This window comes from Chionomys nivalis, chromosome 7, assembly GCF_950005125.1.
Source record: "Chionomys nivalis chromosome 7, mChiNiv1.1, whole genome shotgun sequence".
Lineage (NCBI taxonomy): Eukaryota > Metazoa > Chordata > Mammalia > Rodentia > Cricetidae > Chionomys > Chionomys nivalis.
In genome coordinates this window covers 56,985,374-56,999,663 of record NC_080092.1, presented here as the reverse complement: position 1 = coordinate 56,999,663, position 14,290 = coordinate 56,985,374, and the positions used below count along the sequence as shown (strand labels likewise).

The following is a 14,290-nucleotide window of genomic DNA, read 5'->3' as shown; positions in this document are numbered from 1 at the left end:
CTAACAGCCAGCACTCTTTTTTCTTCATTGTAGTCTCTGGCAAACATAGATGATGTCGTGAACAAAATTAGACTGAAAATAAGGTAAGTAACACCATATGATTGTTAATTTAAAAAGCATGTTAATTTATTCATATCTGAATCACATTTTTTTGATGAAAGCTCTAAAATCTCAAATTTAAAAATAATTCTTTTTTTGTGGGTTTTCATGCAAACTCTATGGCAAGGAGCTCAGTTCTTTGGCCAGGGTTTAACTTCCCACACATAGTGAAGGAAACTGGAACAGACTGTTAAAAAAGTGATCATCAGACAGGCTTTGGTGGTGCACACTTTTCACCCCAGCATTTGGGAGTAAATGCAAGGGGATCTCTGAGATCCAAGTCACCCTGTTTTATATAGTGAGTCCCCATCCAGCCAGTACCGTACAGTGAGACCCTGTTCTAAAACAAAATGAAACAAATCAATTCATCAGGGCTGGCGATGTAGTTCAGTAGAGTGCTAACCCGGCATCCATGAAGCCCTGATTTAGTCCTAAGCATGCCACAAACCCACAAACCAGGAGTGGGTGCACACACCTCTAGTCCTAGCATGTGGGAGCTAGAGGCGAGACAGTCAGAAGTTCAAGGTTTGAAACCTGCCTGGGATACATGAGACCTTATCAAAAAAAAGAAGAGGAGGAGGAGGAGGAGGAGGAGGAAGAGGAGGAGGAGGAGGAGAAAAAGTTAACTTTCAAAGGAGGCAAGAACTTTTGTACAATATTTAATAGTTTTATTCTTTACTAGGCCTACCTTTTGTAGTGCTATGACTCAGAATTGGAGATGGGGCTATGCTGTTAGTTACCTGGAACAGTGATACTGGATTTGCCAGTTGACTTGAATGTGGTCCAGAATTAAAGACTCTGTCCATGTTATCATCAGGTTCCTCCTGCCCAGTGGCCTTGTTCTGGCTTATCCAGGTCTGGGTTTGGGAATTTGTATTTTCATTATCTAAGTATGCTTCAAATATATTTTGGAGATTTTTTTTTTTTTTTAATTGAGACAGGGTCTTTCTGTGAAGTCCCTGGCTGTACTGGAACTCACTCTATAGACCAATTCAGAGCACTGCCTGCTTCTGCCTCTCGAATGCTGGAATTAAGGTGTGTGCCACCACATCCATCTTATTTTTGTTGATTTTTGGTGAGAAAACTCATTTTGAAAATGGAAAACATTCATTTTGAGTCTGGAAGACAAGTTTGTTTCCCTAACATTCTTTAGATCTTTCAGTATAGGGCACTGACCTATAAATGTATTGTCCTAGTGGTGCCTTAGGAAACACAAGGGTAAGCTAGAGAGAAGGCTCAGGGGTTAAGATCACTTGTTCTTGCAGAGGACCTGGGTTTGGTTACCAGTATCCACGTTGCTACTCACAACCATCTGTAATTCCAGTCCCAGGGATCTGACACCTTCTGACCTCCAAATGCACTAGGCATGCACATGGTACACAGACATACATGCAGGCAAAGCATTCACACACATAAAATAATAAAATAAGTAAAATTTTAAAAAAACTCTTGTTTTGTTGGCTTCAGCTGTAATGACTCTAGAAGAGACCTCAAAGTTACCAGAGTTTATATAGAAAGTAGAAACATCCTGGCAATCCAGAGATCCCTGTCAGCTAGGTATTTCCTGCATTCCTGCTACCGTACCTTAAATAGATTCTTCAAGTGCAAAATGAAGCCGGCTGATAGGAATTCCTCTGCTGGAGGCGCCACGCGGAAGCCCTTGCTGAGCCCCTGGGAAAAGACATCCCGGAAGCCATAGATCTGCCTCTGACAGGCTGCACATCAGGGCATGAAGAGCAAGCACTGATTGCATGAATTACACCAGCTCTTTACTGCTTTAAGGTCACCAAAGCAGGGATTTTGCGGTTGCTAATTTGAATTTGCTGGCTTATTTCTCTAAAACATCTGTAACTTTGTTATTGCTGATTTACTCTGTGAAAACCATTTACAGTTTTATTGGTCCTTTCAGCCAGCTTCTGAATATGAACTCACTCACCTGTTTTTAAGCAAAGGTAATCCTAAATCTGCACTGGTGGTGACTTCTTGTATTTGTGTTGCCCCTGGTCCGAGGCCTCATTCTTCCATTGCCTGTGCTCGTGTGGTTTCCTGCATTAAATAGGTGCAATCAGCGAAAGTTGATGAGTGAATGACTGATTTTCTGTTTCTTTTGGTTTACCCAGAGTTGAGTTTGTTTGAATGACTTGTATCTTACCTTTTTTTTTTCCAGGAGACTGGATGACAATATCCGGACTGTCGTAAGAGGTCAAACAAATGTGGGGCAGGATGGAAGGCAAGTAAGTGACACATCCCTTTGCATTAGTTACCATCCTCAATTTCCTAGAGACTAAAACTCCACATGACCAAAATGTTGCTCAGTTTGTTTGCACCTTATTAGTCTGTCTATATACAGCAGGAAGCCTCACCATGACAAGGGTAGTATCTCCAGGCCAGCTATGATCTCTCGTTCAGTGTCCTCCACACTGGACCATGTATTAATACACAGCTCACTCAGGAACAGTAACCTGTAGGCTATAATGGACAAACTGAAGGGTCCTAGTTTTTCACCCTCACAGACATGACTTGCCCTATGTCCTGGGCCTACCTCTAGCCCCTGCTTTTGTCTGTCAATTTGATTGCTACGGATATTGATGTAAGGCAGCCATGGTTCCTCATGACTGTCCCACCATCCAGCAGGGCTGCGTTCATTCCAGTGTGGTGTAGTTCCTTCCTCCTCACTACAGAGGACCGCTGTGAAGGGCTGAAGGGGGAAGAAGCCTGTGGAGAGGAGGTGCTCTTCTCTCCCAAGGGCAGATGTTACTGGATTCTGTATGTCAGAGGTGGCCATCATGGCAACAGTGCTGAGCACGCCTTTCCCCTCTGCGGTGTCAGCCGTGCACTGTTGGGATGTCCACTCCTCTCGTTTGTCCTCCTCAGCTTTTTGTAGCACTGGGGATCAAACCCAGGGCCTTGTGCACACTAGATCACTAAGCCACAGCCCAGCCCTTGGTGTTTTTGAGACAGTGTTAACTGCATCGCCGAGGCTGGCCTCAAATTCCCAGTCGTCCCACTTTGGCCTGCTGAGTTCTGGGATTACAACTACAGCCTGCCGTGACTAGCTCTGTGACAGTATAGTGTAGTACAACTTCTGAAAACAGCTCTTAGGCTGCTCAGGGTTAGAGTGTAAGACAGGGTCCAATTCTAGGTACACATTTCCTCAGCGGCAACACCCCCGTTCCTGCTGCTAAGGGCTCAAAGGTGTCTTTTTTTTTTTTTAAATATTTATTTATTATGTATATAATATTCTGTCTGCATGTATGCCTGCAGGCCAGAAGAGGGCACCAGACCTCATTACAGATGGTTGTGAGCCACCATGTGGTTGCTGGGAGTTGAACTCAGGACCTTTGGAAGAGCAGGCAATGCTCTTAATGGCTGAGCCATCTCTCCAGCCCTCAAAGGTGTCTTGACTCTTACATTTTTCAGTTGGTTTTGTTATTGTTGTTATTGTTGCTTTTTATTTATTTGAAGTTTTTTATATTTATTTTTATTTTATGTGCATGAATGTTTTGCCTCATGTATGTGCATCATGTATGTACCTGGTGCACATGTGTCGGTCAAAAGAGGGTGTCACACCCCTTGGATGGAGCCACCAGATGGGTGCTGGAAACTGGACTCAGCAAAAGGAAAAGTATCAGCTCCAGACCCCACAACCAAGTTCTCAGCACTAAGATTTATTTGTCCCAGAGGGACAGAGGGCAGGAAACAAGGGACAAAAACAGGAGATAGAGGACAAGGGAGAAGGGGAAGGGATTGACAAGAGAGACAGGCAGGAGGTATTGTCCTGAAAGACAAAGAACTATCTGGATAGAGAGGAGACAGACTTAGCCCATAGGCAAATGGTGGTTTATAAAGGTAAAATGGGAAGCCCCGTGTCAGGATGAAGTGTTTAATTTTGATTGGGCATGTTAATTAGATGAGTTGAAGGGGGCTTTTGATTGCTGGACTTCAATACATTGATTGCTGGACCTTGGTAGTCAGCCTCAGAAGAAGGAAGTGGCCAAAGAAGGGAACAGACCTTGGTGACTAGCCCCAGGAATGTAACCTAACTCTAAAACAGGCAGAGGGGATGGGAGAGAAGGGTAAGACCTGTCAGCCATGTTTGCCAGCTCCAGGCTGGCTAGAGGCCCTTCTTGGGTCCTCTTCAAGAGCAGTAAGTGCTCCTAACCGCTGAGCCATCTTCCAGCCCCCATGTGTGGCAGAGCAGCTCATGGAACCTTGAGCTCACCAATTGACTAAACTGGCCAGCAAGCCCGCAGGGATCCTTCTGTCTCTGCACCTCCAGTGCGGGGATGGCAAGTGTGCATTGCTGCACCTGGCTTTTCCGTGGGTGCTGGGGACTGAACGCAGATCCTCATGCCTGAGAACCAAGTACCTTACCTGTCGAGCCATTGCCCCAGCCCCGTTGTTAGTTTTATCCATGTCTGCTTTCCTACATTTTATGGCTGTCATTCTTTTTCCTCTTGACATGCCCTTCTGTTATCCGTCAGCATGTAGCCCGTCTTCATCCTTTTTCTCATCACCGCTGTCTGTTGCTGTTTTAACTCCTTAAGACATCCTGTTTCCTGGACTCTCCCGGGATCTTAGTGTTCACTACTTTGTTCTCATCCATCAGGTCCCATGTAAATAGGACCTTAGGAGTATAGAGAGGAGGAAGGTTCCCTGTGCTGATTAGCTTCCATTTCTCATGTCTGGTCATTGCATTGGCTTCTCAGAACACGCTATCTTCTGACATGCCAGTGAAGTCGGGCACGTTCCCTTACTTGCTGCTTGAGGCTGCCGTCGACATTTCCAACTCTGTCTCTTCCTTTGTTCTAAGCAAGGAAACCTTCCTGCTCCGCCACATGCCGCATGCTTTGTGACCCATGCCTGTGTAGTTCTTTGGCGCTGTGTTCATTATCACCACTGTGGTGAAACACGCAATAGGGAGCAATTTAAGGGAGGAAGGGGATCCAGTCCATCCTGACCCGGAAGCCATGGCAGCAGGAACTGAGTCACACTGCATCCACAGTCAGGCAGAGAGGGGTCAGTGCTGTTACTGAGTTCAGTTTCTACTCTATTCAGTCTAGCACCCCAGCCCATAGAATTTAGGGTGGGCCTTCCTGGTTTATTAGCCTGATCTAGACAATCCCTCTCAAGTTTGCCTCTCAGCAGGGAATTCAGACCTGTCAGATCAATAATCACTTCTCACTACTAAGGCCTGAAGTGGGCTTTTTTGATTTTGTTTTGTCTCCCTTTCTTCCAGTTTTTAAATTTCAAAACTTTACGCATTAAGGGCTAACTCAAATGCTAATTTTTTCATAATATTTTATTTATCCCATCTGAAAAGCACCAAAGGATTCAGAATTTTGGGCCCACGGAGACTTGACCTTCATCTGACCCTCTCTTCATCTGCAGAGGAGAAACAGATGTGTGTACTTCCGCTTGTCACTTGTCACCCCCAGCCCTCCGCTGTGCCTGGCCTCCTGAGTCTGTGGTCTCCCTTAACTTACTAATGAATAGCTCTTGGCCCCTTGGCTCTTTTTTAGGCTCCTTGAAAGCAGGAACCGTCGTTTTCATCTTACACTTGAGTCCAGGCAGTCCTTCATGCAACTGCAGTGAACATTTGGTATGTCTTAGATCATTCATTGCGAATAGACAAGCGCTCTTGCCCTTGGCCGCAAAAGCTTCATTTTAGTTATGCTTGAGGTGGTATAAAGTTTGATTTGGTGAGGGGTGTTCAGTGCTCGGGATAGGACTGGGGCTTCCTGAATGCTAGGCAACTGTGCATAATTCTATCACCAAGTTGCATCTCCAGCCCATGGTTTGTGTGTGAATAGGCCCAGGTTACTGCTACTTGGAATAGCACTGCTGTATTTTGTGATTCAGCCTACATTTAGAAGGGCTTGCAGAAACCTTAAAACACTTGGGAGAGTCCCAGGTGTTGAAGGTCCTCAGAACATGAAAAGAGAGCTGGTGATTCATCGGAACTTCTTGTTGGGTTATGCTATGTCCGTACACATCCTAGCTGCTTACGTTTTAACTTGTGAGCCATGAAAGAGCAGCATGGGGGAGCAATGGGGAGCAAGCCCCAGAAGGGGTAGGCCTCAGGAATGCCTCTCCCCACCTTCACTTGGAAACGGGTCACAGGTTGTCAGCCGGGCAGCTCGTGTTTCAGAGAGCAAGATCATGTTTTCAAGAATGTTTAGATCACATTTCAGTCTGTGATGGAATTTTGTGTTGTATCCTTAGAATCCAGACAGAGAGGAAGCCCAGAAGAAATAATCACTTTTCCTGTCATCCCCTCCATCTGTCTCTTCCAGCAGATTGAAATGCCAGCTCAAGTGGAGACTTTCTTCAGCAGAGTGCGCTTGGTTCTGTCCTTGTCAGCTCCTAGGAATGACAGCTTGACTCCGGCGGGTGGCTTGCTGAAGGGAGTCTCCAGCTGACCGGCCCAAAGTAGGGGATTATGGAGATGCCAGAATATTAGGTTTTATAGGTCAGGAGGCCCCATGCTCCTCTTCCGTGGAACATGAGCAGTTTGCTTTCAGAACTTGTTTCTTCAGAGGCTGAGAGCACTCAGGAGAGCAGCAGTGGGAACAAAGGGAAGCTTCCCTTCCTAGATGGAATCTCTGCAGCCCCCTGAGCAGCTTGTCAACCTGTGTAAAGCAAGCATTCGGCCTTATTGCACATTGTGGGGTCTTTGAGCTTGTTTGCTTTTTTATTTGGGTTTTTGTTTGTTCCTTTGGGTTTTTTTTTTGTTGTTGTTGTTTTGTTTTGTTTTTTTGAGACTGGGTCTCATGCAATACTTTCTGGCCTTAAAACTCTCTTACTTCCACTAGTGCTAGGGTTACAGGTTCATGCCTCCAGACATGCCTTTCATGAGCTCTTAGAAGATATTTTCAGAGGAGGGTAGTGGTCCAGTATTGATCTCAGTGCGTTAGGCCTTCGTGCTGCTGAGCCATCTCTTAGGCCTTGTAAAAGACATGGTTAGCAGGAACGTTCTTTTGTGTTGGTATATGTGTTGTGTGTGTGTGTGGTGTGTGTGCATGTGTGTGGTGTGTTGTGCATGTGTGTGGTGTGTGTGCACTACAGTGTGGTGGTCTTGCTTTTGATGCAAGGTCCTCTCACTGAACCTGGAGCTCGTTGATTGAGCTAGGCCGGCTAGACAGCAAGCCCTAGATACCCACCTCCCCAGCACTGGGGTCACAGATACATTTGGGAGTGTTAGAGGTCAGTCTCAGGTCCTCATGTCCCTTCACTGAAACTTTACCAATGGAGTCATCTCCCCAACCCTGAGAACACTTCTTTTTTATTGTTTGGGGCTGGGCATGGTAGCACACCTTTTAATCCCAGCACTCAGGAAGCAGAAGTAGGAGGATCGCTGAATCCAAGACCAGCCTGTTTCTGGGCCAGTCAGGACTATATAATGACACCTTGTCTTGGAAATGAATACCTAATAAATAAATCATGGGCTGGAGTGATGAATCAGTGGTTAGGAGTGCTTGTTGATCTTTCAGAGGACCTGAGGTTCCTAGTATCCAACTTGGGCAGCTCACAACTACTCATAACTCCAACTGTGGGGAATCTGATGCCTCCAGTGGACACTGCACTCCCTATACAAACCTACACATAGACACAGGCATATGCACATAAATAATTAAAAATATTTGGACAAATTTTTAAATTGAAGATCCAATAAGGTTGTTTTTTAGTTTCTGGAATATCAGCTGCTTGGTTAGCAATCTGCTTACTAAACATTTTGGAGAGCCTTTGGTTGTTGACCACCTCTCCTGTGGGCCAGCATGTAGTAATCTAGCCTGTAACCTCTTCTAACCAAACTACAGTGCTCTTACAAAGTTCCTGTGGCACTTAGTCCTCCCCATTTTCGTCTGTTGAGATCATCATCCAAAACCTTAATTCAATGCTCACATGTTGGAAATGTGTGGATAAAGTGAGCCAGTTCATGCTCTGATGTGCTCAGAAATTCATGCAGCTTCCCAAGAATGGAAGCAGACAACTGGAAAGTAGCTAGTGGTGAATTTCAGAGCAGGTTAGGGGAGGGAAAGGCTGGCACTGAAATCAAGAGGTGCCAAAGCTTGGGCAGTTCCCAGGAAGCTCACTGAGAATAGCACAGCGTCAGCCTGTGCTATTGTTTCTTTGTGCAGCTTGAGTACAGCATGGCTGTTTCTTTGAGCAGAGCCTGGCTGAGGTTTAGGAAGGGAAGAGAATTATTACCACCCTCCCCAGTGCCTCTGCTTACAGAAATTCACATGTGAAAAAGCTGTAGACATTTGTGGTGTGAGCTTCCACCCAATTGAAAATACTTTAGATAGCTTCTCTGACAGTTTTTGATTCTGTAGAAGTATGGATATGTGTGAGATGGGGAGATAACAACTGCATCGGCCCACAGAACACACTCTTCCAGATGTGTTCAGCTTAATTGGAATAAACTCTCTTAGACTGAACTGAATAGGGAAGTGTATTTGCTGTGGCCCTCATCAGTTTCAGTTCTGCCAGCTGGACCGTGGTACACTTAATCCTTGTCCCTATTACAGCTTCTGCCATTTAGAATGACTGTCGTGTTCCTTTTCTAACATAGCCATCCTGAACTTCCTTAACTCTGATGTAATTTCCAGAGCGTTCACTGTGCTGCTCTTTGCTCTAAATGGGTTTGTCAGCATCCCCTTTAATGTGTGATCCCTAGGAGTAGACATTGTGGGAACATGCAGAGGAGTGCTCTATCTCCCCGTTGTGAAAATTCCTTCTCTGGGGAGGCACAGGCCACAATCTACCCCTCCTTGAAGGTCCCCAGAGTTCACCCTGGGGAACAGATGAGTTTATTGAATTTACATACAGTGCATGGATGAGGAGTGTTGTGGGAGCTGCGGGCTGCGTTCCTGCCGCCCCAGCTCCTGGTCGCCTGGCTAGCTTATGCCCCAAAATAACAACACACAAACTGTATTCTTTTAAACACTGCTTGGCCCATTACATCTAGCCTCTTCTCGGCTAACTCTCGCACCTGGACTAGCCCATTTCTAATTTATGTGTGTAGCACCGAGGTGCGCTTACTGGGAAGATTCTAGCCTACGTCCGTCCTGGGTCGGAGCTTCATCACGTCTGCCCTGGAGAGGAGAGCATGGCGTCTGAGCTCACTTCCCTTCTTCCCAGCATTCTATTCTGTTTACTCCACCCACCTAAAGGTTGGCCAATCAAATGGGCCAAGGCAGTTTCTTTATTAGCCAATGACCTTCCTCCATCAGAGGAGTTACTGGCAGGAGTGTGGGTGACCCAAAGCATCCACACTTGAACGTCTTCATCTAACATAGATGATGGCTTCCCCATAGCAACATATATTGAAACACCACTTTAATTAACCGTCACCAGCCTATATTCTCTGCCTCCTCCTGAGATCCTCAAGCCATGTGCAGTTGTGGCAGAATTCCAGGCAGATGGCTGGGAAGACCAGCTAGTCTCTCAGGTGAGGGTGATGGAGTCTAGCAGGCAGCCACACCTGGCCTGATGAAGATCGAGGTGTTTCATTCAGATAACTGCTTTCTGTTACCATCGGGTTTGTCAGTGCCCTGAAATTAACTACATTTTTATATGGATAAGCATGTTTCTGGAGGGAAGACAGTGATTTTTCTAGATTCTCTGGTGGGGCTGCAGCTCCTCAGAAGTTAATTGGCACCCCTGAAGATACTGTTCTCCTGCTCCCTGGGGCTGCTTCTCGGCAGCCACATCACCTTGTTGACCTCATTGATTGTCAGTGTCCTGCAGCCCTCATGTCGAGGGTTGCAAAGATGGCCTTCCTTGAAGATAAGGAAGCAGCCTAAGCAGAGTATGTGATTCATGTCTGTCTCCTTTGGGAGAGTGAATGCCAGGTCTCAACGGGACAGCCACATGTCGATTGTAGCCCACTTGTGGTCAGGTCTGAATGTAGACCCACAGTTGCCAGATCTATCAGTTTTTCAAGAGAAGCCAGGAATCTGGGTTTTTCTGTGCCTCTTCTAGCTCTTAAATGTTGGCTTGGTGTTTTTCCTAAACACTGCAAAGGCCAAACCAAACACATCTGTGGCCCAGAGCTCTGCACCACTGCCCCAGGTCTTTTTCATACAAGCCTCATTTAACTCTCTTCTCTATTTGTGCAATAGAATCTTTAAAATCTGCACCAGGCTTTATGTGTCCCACCCTTAGTTGTACCTTGTGTTTTACCCAATCATTTCAACCTATCAAGATCTTTGTAATCTCAGAGGCTTCCCATTTTATCACCATCAAACCTGCCATGTGTGCCCTCTCTCTCTTCACTCAAGCTGTAGATGAGAAAGTGGAACAGGTTGGGTTCAGAGCTGTGTGCTTTGCCAACAGAGACTTCTGTTCTCCTCATCTTGACTCCAGTCTAAAGTGCCAGGCCCAGAAAACATATGGTTCTTACCTGTTCTTGGTTATTTTCCAGGGTGCGTTCTCTCTCTCTCTCTCTCTCTCTCTCTCTCTCTCTCTCTCTCTCTCTCTCTCACTCTGTGTGTGTGTGTGTGTGTGTGTGTGTTGGTTTGCTTGCTTGTTTCTCTTTTTTAAGATTTATTTTTGCCGGGCGGTGGTGGCACACGCCTTTAATCCCAGCACTCGGGAGGCAGAGGCAGGCGGATCTCTGTGAGTTCGAGACCAGCCTGGTCTACAAGAGCTAGTGCCAGGACAGGCTCCAAAACCACAGAGAAACCCTGTCTCGAAAAACCAAAAAAAAAAAAAAAAAAAAAAAAAAAGATTTATTTTTATTTTTATTTATGTGTATATGTCTGTGTAAGTGTATGCTCTGGGAATTGCAGGCAGTTGTGAGCTTCCTGACATTAGTGCTGGGAGCTTAACTCAGGTTCTCTGGAAGTGCAGCAAGTACTCTTGACTACGATCCATTTCTCCAGCCCCCCCCCCTTTTTTAAAGACAATATCTTACACTATGGACCATGCTATGCTAGAACTCACTATGTAGCCCAGATTAGTCTTGAACTCCTGATCCTCCTGCCCCTGCCTACTAAGTACTAGAATGCCAGGCAAGGCAACACCTCACTGGTACAGGGCCATGCTTCCTAATCATTCTGTTTCTGTTTTCTCTAGAAAAGGCAGTTAATAATACTTCACTTGCCATAGGGATATCATGAAGACACATTAACCAAATCAGAAAAGTGTGTTACTTTCCAGGGAGAAAATATTCACTGCTTTTCATCACAAAAATTAGCACCTCATCTAATTCAAGTAGTAGAACAGAAACAGTGTTTCCCAAACTGAGCCAGGTTGGGCTTAAGGCTCTACCGTATGTGACTGAGTTTGTTCTCAACAGTGAAATGGTAGGGGTGTTTATGTTTTACTTTCTACCACTTTTAGCTTATAAATTCTTTCATCCTTTCTTAGGAAGAAAATTGTCTTAATTAGGGTTTCTGTTGCTGTGAAGAGAGACCATGACCGTGGCAACTCTTATAAAGAAAAACATTTAATTGGGACTGGCCTACAGCACAGACGTTTAGTCCATGATCGTCATGGCAGGAAACAAGGCAGCATGCAGGCAGACATGGAGAGGGAGCTGAGATCTCTGGATCTGGATCAGCAGGCAGATGGAAGAGAGTGACCCTGGGCCCGACTTGAGCCTCTGAAACCTCAAAGCCCACCCTCAGTGATATACTCTCTCCAACAAGGCCATACCTCCAAATAGTGCTACTCCCTATCGGCCTGTGGGGGCCATTTTCTTTCAAACTACCACAAAATTAAGCCCATTGATTGATAAAAATTAATTAAGGAAGTAAATGGCAATAGTTTTAAAGGATATATACATACACGAGCACACATCATGCCAGTGGGGCATGCCCGTGCACACCTGCAATCCCAGCACTTGGGAGTCCGAGGTAAGGAGATTATGAGTTTGATGCTAGTGTGGGCTGTGTACTGAGAATCTGTCCATAATAAATAAGTAAATGAATAAATAAATAACAACTGCTATTTGTTTTCTCCTCCTAAATATACCACCTTAAAAATGACAAGTGTTTTGAAGTTTAAGCTATTATTTCCCATTAGTAACTAAGAATGGCTGAACATTTCTCTGCCTCAGCCTCCCTAGTAGCTGAGACTACAGGTGAAAACCATAGCACCTGCCTCCACCTTCTGGTGTGTGTGTGTGTGTGTGTGTCTGTCTGTCTGTATATCTGTGTCTCTTTTTTGTATTGTACTTTTCAAAATGTTTTCAGGCTAACATTGCTGTGGTCTGAACATGTCCCTGGAATGCAGACAACACTGATTCATGGAACAGTCTGGCTGTCAGCCTTCTGTAGCATAGTGTCCCTCATATTGCTTGAGCCTTGCTGCCATTCCCTAAGCAGGACTTCTTTTTTTTTTTTTTTAAATATTTATTTATTTATTATGTATACAATATTCTATCTGTGTGTATGTCTGCAGACCAGAAGAGGGCAGCAGACCTCGTTACAGATGGTTGTGAGCCACCATGTGGTTGCTGGGAATTGAACTCATGACCTTTGGAAGAGCAGGCAATGCTCTTAACCACTGAGCCATCTCTCCAGCCCCTAAGCAGGACTTCTTATATCTGGTGCAGTGGCTGAGGGTGCCTGTCTTTAGCTGACAAGTCGAATCCATGTGACTATTCTAGAACACTTAGCTATAGCTGAAGCAAGGGTTTTTGATTAGCTTGTAGTGTGGCTGAGATTAATCTGATTACGGCAACACATCTTCTTACTGCACATGAAACTTGATTGCACATTGTCTTCCTCTTTGGTGTTTTGAGACGGGGTCTCTTTAGCCCGGGCTGGCCTTGGTCTAAGTCCTCCTGCCCCAGCTTCTCACATGCTGGGATTACAGGTAAGGCCACCGTACTTGGCCTATCCTGGTGGTGCTGTTTTGTTTGTTTTCACAGACACATCTGCTGCCTCATTGGAGCTCTGCCCTTTGTCCTGTAAACCCCTCATTGTCAGACAGCCCATGAGGAATCTGAGCAGCTATCGCCTCTTTCCTCTGTGAGCATTTGTTTCAGTCCTCACAGGATTGCTGTCACTGGCTACTGTTGCCAGCACAGCAGTGGATGGTGGCCTGGTTACACGAAAGGGTTGAGTCTTGAATTTGTTATTTTTGCTATAGGACATGCTGCTTCTTTCAGCCCCAGATTCTCATATTCTCATTCTCTCTCTCTCTCTCTCTCTCTCTCTCTCTCTCTCTCTCTCTCTCTCTCTCACTCTGAAGAGAGGGTTTCTCTATATCTCTGGCTGTCTAAAGACTGGGCTGGCCTTGAATTTAGAGACCTGCCTGCCTCTGCCTCCCTAGTGCCAGGGTTAAAACTGTGTGTCATCACAGCCGGCCTTTGCCCCAGGTTTTCATCTGAGCCATGAAGACAATGCCGGCTGTAGGGTAGTGAGGATGAGAAGGAACGTATCTTACACACCCCTCACTACTGGGCTACTCAGGTTAAGAAGTGGCAGTAATGCTTCAGCTGCTGATTGTGTGGTCCAGGCTGACCTCAGATGTGTGTGTGTGTGTGTGTGTGTATGTGTGTGTGTGTGTGTAAGAAAGAGAGAGAAAGAGGGTCTCTCTCCCTGTGTGGTCCAGTCTGACTTTAAACTTGTGTGTGTATTGTGTGTATGTGTGTGTGTCTGTGAATCTGAGGCAGGATCTCTCTATGTGGTTCAAGCAAACCTCAAACTTGTGATCCTTCTGCTTCAACCTCCCAGAAAAACTGGTATTTTAAAAAATTACCTTTTTAAAAATTTAATCTTTGAATATAGTTTTTTTCTTAATTTCACCTGAGAACAGAGCTAAGTGTTAAGGAATATATTTATGATCCTCTTTAAAATTCTTGCTAAATTTGGTTAGCAAATATGGCATATAGAGGCAGGCAGGGTGGAGAGTGGCACATGCCTGTGAGCCAGCACTTGGGAGGCTGAGGAAGTAAAATTTCAAATTTAAGCCCTCTGGACTGCACAGCACAACTCTGATCCAAAAATTAAAGACATAACTTTTGCTTCTTCATAAATATCACTACATTTAAAAACTATTTTGTACCAGTGTGTGTGTGTGTGTGTGTGTATGTGTGTTTATAAGTCCAGGGTATGACTATGGCATTCATATAGAAGTCAGAAGGTGGGGGTGTGTGTGGAGAGATGGCTCAGTGGTTAAGAGCACTGGCTGCTCTTCCAGAGGTCCTGAGTTCAATTCCTAGCAACCACATGGT

The 14,290-nt window shown here is 45.3% G+C and overlaps 1 protein-coding gene across 1 annotated transcript in view; it reads left to right on the top strand.

Annotated features, from left to right (window-relative positions):
* The window catches only part of Vps53 (VPS53 subunit of GARP complex), a 143,252-nt gene that overhangs the window by 12,878 nt on the left and 116,084 nt on the right, over window positions 1-14,290 (top strand). The window contains exons 3-4 of the mRNA XM_057774953.1: window positions 34-83; window positions 2,267-2,333. Of these exons, the coding sequence (XP_057630936.1) occupies window positions 34-83; window positions 2,267-2,333 (117 nt within the window). The remainder of the gene's footprint in view (window positions 1-33; window positions 84-2,266; window positions 2,334-14,290) is intronic.